This window comes from Nicotiana tomentosiformis, chromosome 5 (genome assembly GCF_000390325.3).
Source record: "Nicotiana tomentosiformis chromosome 5, ASM39032v3, whole genome shotgun sequence".
Lineage (NCBI taxonomy): Eukaryota > Viridiplantae > Streptophyta > Magnoliopsida > Solanales > Solanaceae > Nicotiana > Nicotiana tomentosiformis.
Genome location: NC_090816.1, coordinates 37784077 through 37794058, shown reverse-complemented (window position 1 = coordinate 37794058; position 9982 = coordinate 37784077). Strand labels below are relative to the sequence as shown.

Sequence of the window (9982 nt, the reverse complement as noted above, 5' to 3'; positions counted from 1 at the left end):
AGTTTTATGCAAAAATATTCCTTTTGTGTTTAGTCGATTAAAGCTTCAGGTATATTTTCATTCAGTAGCTTTTGATTTCGGGCATAAACTCTTATGGACTCTACCCTTTACTATGAGGGTTTCATAAAAGAGGGCCCTTATATTTATGGTGCTCGTGACGAGGACATCTCATATTTTTTTCGGTACAAGCATTTGAAGACAAGAAATAAAATAGAAATAAAAGGACTTTATTTTATTCCTTCCATCTTTAAATGTACATAAGCATCCATTTGCTACAGTAACTAATACTGCCAATACATTTGGATAACTTGTACAACATATTTCTACGGGGCTGATTATGTAGTCCCCGGACCTAATGAGACATTATTGATCCTAGTTCTAACGGTCCTCGGTTTTCATGGCACTCTTGGTGTCATATCAGATATTATCCCCAAGTGTTGGAATGCAAAGTTTGCAGATTCGAATACTGGAAGGGTTGCTTCACCGGTGGAAACAACTTGTGAATGGTGAAATAATCCCTTTTTAGTGATGGAAGGCAAAGCTTGCCATCGAGCCAAAGATTATTTAACCTTCCACTTAGCCGTTAACCATCAATGTGAAAAATTTTGTTCCTTTATATTTAAAGGTGTTTCCATTGCCGATGAAGCTTCCTTTGTAGTATGCTTTTCGTCGCCGCCTTATTAAAAACCTTACCAGAAAAACCTGATTGGGATAAAAAGTGAATGAAGGAAAAAAGAGTGTAGCACATACTTTCGGTATTGGTAGGATCTATCAACAATAATACCTTCTGAGGTGAGTCACATTCAAATTGCTAGTTAATTTGACTCCATCTTTATTTTCCAACTCATACGACCCTTTACCGTTGATAGTTGAAACCCGGTAAGTACCTTCCCATGTTGATCCCACCTTCGGCATTGACTTCCCAAGTGCTCTGAGTCACTTTTCTCAAACCAACTCTCCTACCTTGAAGTAATAGAGATTGGCCCTGCGATTATAATATCTTTCAATCCTTTTCTTTTGATCCACCATCCTCACGAACTCCAAGTCCTTATGTCCGTCGAGCAAGTCCAGCCTTACTAGCAGCGCTTCATTATTTGCTTCTTCATTTATTCGGGAAAACCTTAAAGTCGGTTCCCCCACTTCCATTAGTATCAAATCTTCCGCGCCATACATGAGAGAGAAAGGTGTTTCTCCTATTCTCGACTTCGTCATTGTACGGTATGCCCATAGCACACCCGGTAGCTCATCGGGCCATTTGCCCTTAGCATTTTCTAACTTCTTTTTAAGGTACGGTGAAGATGCAATTCTCTTGATTTTCAGTCCTTCCAAAAATTTTGTGACTTTGAACGTATGAACTGATGCCCATTGTCACAAGCAATTTCCTTCGGTATCCCAAATCAGCAGATTATGTGGCCCAGTATTAAGTCGACCACTTTGTGTTCACCGATCATTTGGTAAGGACCTGCTTTAACCCATTTAGTGAAGTAGTTAGTTAAAATTAAAAGAAATCTTACCTTTTTGGGCCATGGTGGTAGAGGGCCAACTATATCCATCCATTATTTCATGAATGGCCACGGGTACAACATCGAATGCATAAGTTCTGCTAGTTGGTGCACCAACTGTGCATGACATTGACATTTGCCATACTTCTGAAGGAATTCCTTTACGTCCTGTTCCATCTGAGAACAATGGTAACCTACCCTAATCAACTTTAGAACTAAAGAGTCTACACCAGAATGGTTCCTGCAAACTCTTTCGTGGACTTCCCTCATCACGTAGTCTGCCTCCGGGGCCCCCAGACACAGGGCCAATAGTCCTTGGTATGACATTTTGTATAACTGTCCATCTACGAAGATACTCGATGAACTCGCTCCTCCAGTCCCAGACTAAGTTGGTTGAATTGAGATCGTAGTATTCATCCACATCCAATACAAAATGTAGAAGTTGGACGATATTGCCGAAGTCAGATCCTTTCATCTCTGTGGATGACCCCAAATTGGTCAATGCATCTGCTTCCATATTTTCTTCCCTTGGAATGTGTATGACTGGCCACTCCCTAAATCATGCAAGAAATGCTTGAACCTTGTTCAAATACTGTTGCATGCGCTCTTCCTTTATTTCAAAAATCCTCTATACTTTGTTTACTACTAGTTGGGAGTCAAACTTTAGCTCGATGACCTCAGAACCTAGTCCCAGGGCGAGTTCAAGTTTTGCAACCAAAGCATCATACACCACTTCATTGTTAGTTAACGGAAGAGTTTTAATGGCCTACCTCACGGTTTTCCCAGAGGCCGTGATTAGACCTACCTAGAGATCGGACCCCTTTACATTGGAAGTTCCATCCGTAAATAAGGTCCAAACTCATTGCATTCCTGAGTTTGTACTCGATGTCAAATTCGCTAATTTTAACTGCCCATCTAGACAAACGGCCTGATAATTTAAGGTTATGAAGGACATTCCTCAAAGTAAATGTTGTCACAACAGCTATCGGTTGGAACTGGAAATAAGGCCTAAGCTTTCGAGAGGCAACTACGAGAGCTAAGGCCAGCTTTTCGAGGTATGGATAGTGAGTCTCCACTCCCGACAATATTTTAGTAACATAATTAATAGGAAATTTCGTACCATCTTAATCTCTGACCAAAACGGTACTTAGTGCTACCTTCGAGACCGCTAGATATATCAACAACTATTTTCCTTCCCTCTGTTTTGACAGTAACGGCGGGTTGGACAGGTAGCTTTTTAGGTCTTTAAGTTCCTGTTGGCATTTTGGAGTCCATGTGAAATTGTTCTTCTTTTTTAGAAGCGAAAAGAAGTGGTGGCACTTTTCTAAGGATCATGAGTTGAATCTGCTTAGAGCCGCCAGCCTCCCGATCAAGCTCTGTACTTCCTTCAGACTTGTCTATTGGTCTAGAATGTCATCGATAGCCTTGATTTTATCGGGATTTACCTCAAAATCTATTTGCGATACCAGGAACCCCAAAATGTTAATGGAACCAACCCTAAACACACATTTCTTCGTGTTAAGTTTCATGTAATGCTTCCTCAGAATGTCAAAAGTCTCTTGGAGGTATTTCAAATGATACATTGTATTTAAGAACTTGAATAACATGTCGTAAATATATACTTCCATTGTCTTACCTATCTGAACCTCACACATTTTATTTACGAGCCTATGATAAGTGGTTCTGGCGTTCTTGAGCCCAAAAGGCATCACATTCCAGCAATATGTGCCAAAGTTTCTTATAAAAGAAGTTTTTTTCCTGATCCTCTGGATTCTTCTTAGTTTGTTTGTATCCTGAGTAAGCATTAAGGAAACTCATTAGCTCATGTCCGGCTGTCGCATCAATCATTTGATAATTGTGTGGTAGTGGAAACGAGTCTTTAGGTCACTCATTATTTAGATCTTTATAGTCTACACACATCCTAAATTTGTTATTCTTTTTGGGTACCACAACTACGTTGGCTAACCATTCCAGATACTTTACCTCCCGTATTGAACCGATATTGAGTAGTCGGGCTATCTCTTCTTTGACAAACATGTTCCTGACCTCGGCTATCGAGTGCTTCTTCTGCCTTACCGGTGGGAAATTTGAATCCAAACTTAGCTTGTGGACCGCTACCTCTAATAGGATACTTGTCATATCTTAGGGCGACCATGCAAAGCAATCAACACTAACTTTAAGAAAATTTATGAATTATATCCTAAGCTAGGGATCTAACCCTGTCCCCATATGAAACTTTCTTTCCAAAAACACTTCGAACAAGTCTACTTGCTCAAGTTCCTCTGCGGTTGACTTAGTCGCATCTGTCTCCTATGGTACCTAAAAGCATCTCGGAACCTAATACGATTCCAATGACTCATTGCATCTATCGTATTCATTCGTAAAGTGAACAGTGGAAGGTCCAGAACCGGTAGTGAACCCGCCTTCCTCTACCGGGGGAAATGTAGATTCATCTCTCCCTTCGGGCTCTAGCGGCAATGAAGTATAACCCTTTTTTTTAAATTATCCAAACCTTTCACTGAGTTTGGCACTTGATAGATAAATGATGAATTTTTTGCTTAAGTTTTATGCAAAAATATTCCTTTTGTGTTTAGTCGATTAAAGCTTCAGGTATATTTTCATTCGGTAGCTTTTGATTCCGGGCATAAACTCTTACGGAGTCTACCCTTTACTATGAGGGTTTCATAAGAGAGGGCCCTTATATTTATGGTGCTCGTGACGAGGACATCTCATGTTTTTTCCGGTACAAGCATTTGAAGTTTTAGTTAACTTTCAAACGATAAAATTAACTCATCATTTGGACAAGAAATAAGATAGAAATAAAAGGACTTTATTTTATTCCTTCCATCTTTAAAAGTGAATAAGCATCCATTTGCTAAAGTAACTAATACTGCCAATACATTTGGATAACTTGTATAACATATTTCTACCGGGCTGATCATGTAGTCCCCGGACCTAATGAGACATTATTGATCCTAGTTCTAATGGTCCTCGGTTTTCATGGCACTTTTGGTGTCATATCAGATATTATCCCCAAGTGTTGGAATGCAAAGTTTGCAGATTCGAATACTGGAAGGGTTACTTCACCGGTTGAAACAACTTGTGAATGGTTAAATAATCCCTTTTTAGTGATGGAAGGCAAAGCTTGCCATCGAACCAAAGACTATTTAACCTTCCACAAAGCCGTTTACCATCAATATGAAAAAATTTGTTCCTTTATATTTAAAGGTGTTTCCATTGCCGATGAAGCTTCCTTTGTAGTATGCTTTCCGTCGCCGCCTTGTTAAAAACCTTACTAGAAAAACCTGATTGGGATAAAAAGTGAACGAAGGAAAAAAGAGTATAGCACAAACTTTCGGTATTTGTAGGATCCATCAACAATAATATCTTTTGAGGTGAGTCACATTCAAATTGCTAGTTAATTTGACTCCATCTTGATTTTTCAAATCATACGACCCTTTACCGTTGATAGTTAAAACCCGGTAAGGACCGTCCCATGTTGATCCTATCTTCGGCATTGACTTCTCGAGTGCTCTGAGTCACTTTTCTCAAACCAACTCTTCTACCTTGAAGTAATAGAGATTGGCCCTGCGATTATAATATCTTTCAATCCTTTTCTTTTGATCCACCATCCTCACGAACGCCAAGTCCCTGTGTCCATCGAGCAAGTCCAGCCTCACCAGCAGCGCTTCATTGTTTGCTTCTTCATTTATTCAGAAAAACCTTAAAGTCGGTTCCCCCACTTCCATTAGTATCAAATCTTCCGTGCCATACATGAGAGAGAAAGGTGTTTCTCCTGTTCTCGACTTCGTCATTGTACGGTATGCCCATAGCACACCCGGTAGCTCATCGGGCCATTTGCCCTTAGCATTTTCTAACTTCTTTTTAAGGTACGGTGAAGATGCAATTCTCTTGATTTTCAATCCTTTCAAAAATTTTGTGACTTTTGAACCTATGAACTGTGGCCCATTGTCACGAGAAATTTCCTTCGGTATCCCAAATCGGCAGATTATGTGGTTCCGTATAAGTCGACCACTTCGTGTTCACCGATCATTTGGTAAGGACCTGCTTCAATCTATTTAGTGAAGTAGTTAGTTAAAATTAAAAGAAATCTTACCTTTTTGGGCCATGGTGGTAGAGGGCCAACTATATCCATCCCCTATTTCATGAATGGCCACGAGGACAACACCGAATGCATAAGTTCTGCTGGTTGGTGCACCAACTATGCATGACGTTGACATTTGCCATAATTCTGAAGGAATGCCTTTACATCCTGTTCCATCCGAGGATAATGGTAACCTGCCCTGATCAACTTTAGAACTAAAGAGTCTGCACCAAAATGGTTCCTGCAAACTCCTTCGTGGACTTCCCTCATTGCGTAGTCTGCCTTCGGGGCCCCCAGACACCGGGCCAATAGTCCTTGGTATAGCATTCTGTATAACTGCCCATCTACGAGGCAATAGTGAACTACTTTTATCCGTAGTGCCTGGGACTCTTTCGGATCATCAGGTAATTTACCATCCCGAAGATACTCGACGAACTCGTTCCTCCAGTCCCAGACTAAGTTGGTTGAATTGAGATCGTAGTATTCATCCACATCCAATACAAAATGTAGAAGTTGGACAACATTGCCGAAGTCAGATCCTTTCATCTCTGTGGATGACCCCAAATTGGTCAATGCATCTGCTTCCATATTTTCTTCCCTTGGAATGTGTATGACTGACCACTCCCTAAATCGTGCAAGAAATGCTTGAACCTTGTTCAAATACTGTTGCATGTGCTCTTCCTTTATTTCGAAAATCCTCTATACTTTGTTTACTACTAGTTGGGAGTCAAACTTTAGCTCGATGACCTTAGAACCTAGTCCTAGGGCGAGTTTAAGTTCTACAACCAAAGCATCATACTCCACTTCGTTGTTAGTTAAAGGAAGAGTTTTAATGGCCTACCTCACGGTTTTCCTAGAGGGCGTGATTAGACCTACCCCGAGATCGGACCCCTTTACATTGGAAGTTCCATCCGTAAACAAGGTCCAAACTCTCGATGTCATTTCCGACACTAGCACTGCTTCCTTAGCAGCCATAGGCATTAACCCGGGACAGAAGTCGGCCACAAAATCGGCCAAAACTTGTGAATTGATTGCAGTTCTAAGTTTGTACTCGATGTCAAATTCGCTAATTTTAACTGCCCATCTAGACAAACGGTCAGATAATTCAAGGTTATGAAGGACATTCCTCAAAGTAAATATTGTCACCACGGCTATCAGTTGGAACTGGAAATAAGGCCTAAGCTTTCGAGAGGCAACTACGAGAGCTAAGGCCAGCTTTTCGAGGTATGGATAGCGAGTCTCCATTCTCGACAATATTTTAGTAACATAATAAATAGAAAATTGTGTACCATCTTCCTCTCTGACCAAAACGGTACTTAGTGCTACCTTCGAGACCGCTAGATATATCAACAACTATTTTCCTTCCCTCAGTTTTGACAGTAACGACAGGTTGGACAGGTAGCTTTTTAGGTCTTTAAGTTCCTGTTAGCATTCTGGAGTCCATGTGAAATTGTTCTTCTTTTTTAGAAGTGAAAAGAAGTGGTGGCACTTTTCTAAGGATCATGAGTTGAATCTGCTTAGAGCCGCCAGCCTCCGGTCAAGCTCTGTACTTCCTTCACACTTGTCTATTGGTCCATAATGTCATCGATAGCTTTGATTTTATTGGGATTTACCTCAATACCTATTTGCGATACCAGGAACCCCAAAATGTTAACGAAACCAACCCTGAACACACATTTCTTTGTGTTAAGTTTCATGTTATGCTTCCCCAGAATGTCAAAAGTCTCTTGGAGGTATTTCAAATGATACCTTGTATTTAAAAACTTGAATAACATGTCGTAAATATATACTTCCATTGTCTTACCTATCTGAACCTCACACATTTTATTTACTAGCCTATGATAAGTTGTTCTGGCGTTCTTGAGTTCAAAAGGCATCACATTCCAGCAATACGTGCAAACGTTTATTATAATAGAAGTTTTTTTCCTAATCCTCCGGATTCATCTTAGTTTGTTTGTATCCGGAGTAAGCATTAAGGAACCTTATTAGCTCATGTCTGGCTGTCGCATCAATCATTTGATAATTGTTTGGTAGTGGAAACTAGTCTTTAGGGCACTCCTTATTTAGATCTTTATAGTCTACACACATCCTAAATTTGTTATTCTTTTTGGGTACTACAACTACATTGGCTAACAATTCCAGATACTTTACCTCTCGAATTGAACCGATATTGAGTAGTCGGGCTATCTCTTCTTTGACAAACATGTTCCTGACCTCGGCTATCGGGCGCTTCTTCTGCCTTACCGGTGGGAAATTTGAATCCAAACTTACCTTGTGGACCGCTAACTCTAATAGGATACTTGTCATATTATAGTGCGACCACGCGAAGCAATCAACACTAACTTTAAGAAAATTTATGAATTATATCCTGAACTCGGGATCTAACCTTGTCCCCATATGAAACTTTCTTTCCAAAAATACTTCGAACAAGGCCGCTTGCTCAAGTTCCTCTGCAGTTGACTTAGTCGCATCTGTCTCCTCTGGTACCTAAAAGTATCTCGGAACCTGATACGATTCCAATGACTCATCGCTTCTATCGTCTTCATTCATAAAGGAAGAAGGAATTAGTTACTGTAATTTCTATTTACTGGACTCTTTCCCTTTGCTGCTGGAAACAGTTACCTCATTCATCTCCCTCAATGTCGGTTGATCCCCTCTTATGTTCTTGATTCCTTCCGGAGTTGGTAATTTTAACAACTGATGAAATGTTGAAGGTACGACCTTCATCTCGTTTATCCACGGCCTTCCTAGGATTACATTGTACCCTATATCACCATCTAGAACTTTGAATAGAGTGGTTTTGATCAATCCTTCTACGTTTGTGGGCAGCAATATCTATCCTTGGTTGTCACACTTGTCAAGTTGAATCCAGCTAAGAGTTTTGTTGCCATAATGATGCTTCCGGTTAACTTTGCTTGCTCCAGCACTCTTTACTGGATGATGTTGGCTAAGCTTCTTGGGTCAATCAAAACACTCTTGATTTTGAAATCTCAAACATTAAGAGAGATTACCAAAGCGTCATTGTGCAGCAGAAGAAGTCCGTCAGCGTCCTTCTCCATGAAGGTGATATCATCTTCCGCTACTTCCCGAAGCCTCTTGTTGCGATTCACCGATATATTTGTATTCTTTGTTGTTGAGAAGGTTACACCATTGAATTCATTTCCCCCAAAGATTATGTTAATGTTTATCTGAGGCGACCCTTCTACTGCCTTTGAGGGTTCCACATTATCCCATCTTCTTCCATAGTTATTCTTGGCTTGGTCACTTAAGAATTTCCTGAGATGGCCATTCCTCAACAATGTCGCCACCTCTTTATGAAGATGACGTTAGAACCCAATTCTAAGGTCGTGGTCCTATGGTATTTACACCATAAACTGGGATCCCTCTGGCTAGGATCTGATCGATTGGCTTCGGGAATCGTGCTTCTTTTATATTCCTCATTTCCAATACCAACTCTACCAAGCTAATGTAAAGTTGTATTCTGACAACCTGACGTACGCGGAGACTCGAGCACTTGTCACCTCTTTCACCTGTAACGACCTGCTGTTCCAGCCACAATCGGCTCTTCTATTAGAAGAAAACCTATTTGATGACTAGAAACCTTTGCTACTACGCACATCGGTTCTTTTGTATGAAAGAAAACAACCTCTAGAGGACCACCGATCCGCATCAAAATCATTTTTAAATTTGTTCTGGTTTTTGTCTCAGACCCGTCCTTTGGTTGATACCGAAGACCCAAGGTGATCGTCTTCTATCCTCATTTTTGACTCATAATGGTTATGGACATCTGCCCAAGTGGTTGCCTAAAACTCGAGCAGGCTCTCCTTCAGCTTCTGGGAGACATCGGAACTCAGTGGATTGAGACACTTTATGAATGCCTCCGCTGCCCACTCATCTGGAACCATAGGTAGCAGCATTCTTTCTTTCTGAAATCGGATCACAAATTCCCACGGTAGTTTGGATTCGCCTTGCACAATCCTGAATATATCCGTCTTCCTAGCTTGAACCTTCCTTGCGCTGACATGTGCTTTAATGGACGAGTCTACAATCATCTTAAAAGAGTCAATTGAATGCTCAAGTAAGAGAGAATACCATGTCAGGGGGCCATTGTGAGGGTTTCACCGAACTTCTTTAACAGGACCGACTAGATCTCTTATTGAGCCAAATCTTTCCCTTGCAAAGGCGTGGTGTAGGTTTTGATGTGCTCCTGCGGATCTAAAGTACCATCGTATTTTTTTATATCCGACATCTTGAACCTCTTCGGAATTAACTCTGGTGTTGCGCTCAGCTTAAACGGAAATTGCGTGTATTTTTCAAATCTGGGCCATTTAGCACTGGTGGGGTGCTGGGAATCTGATCCATCAAAGCGTGAAAC

General features: G+C 40.8%; 1 protein-coding gene across 1 annotated transcript; it reads right to left on the bottom strand.

Annotated features, from left to right (window-relative positions):
- Positions 1 to 5724: 5724 nt before the first annotated feature.
- Positions 5725 to 6852, bottom strand: LOC138892190 (uncharacterized). Its single transcript, XM_070175896.1, has 2 exons — positions 6505 to 6852; positions 5725 to 6288 (listed from the first exon to the last, which is right to left on the bottom strand). Exons 1-2 carry the CDS (start codon positions 6850 to 6852, stop codon positions 5725 to 5727), a joined length of 912 nt encoding a protein of 303 aa, XP_070031997.1.
- Positions 6853 to 9982: the final 3130 nt, after the last annotated feature.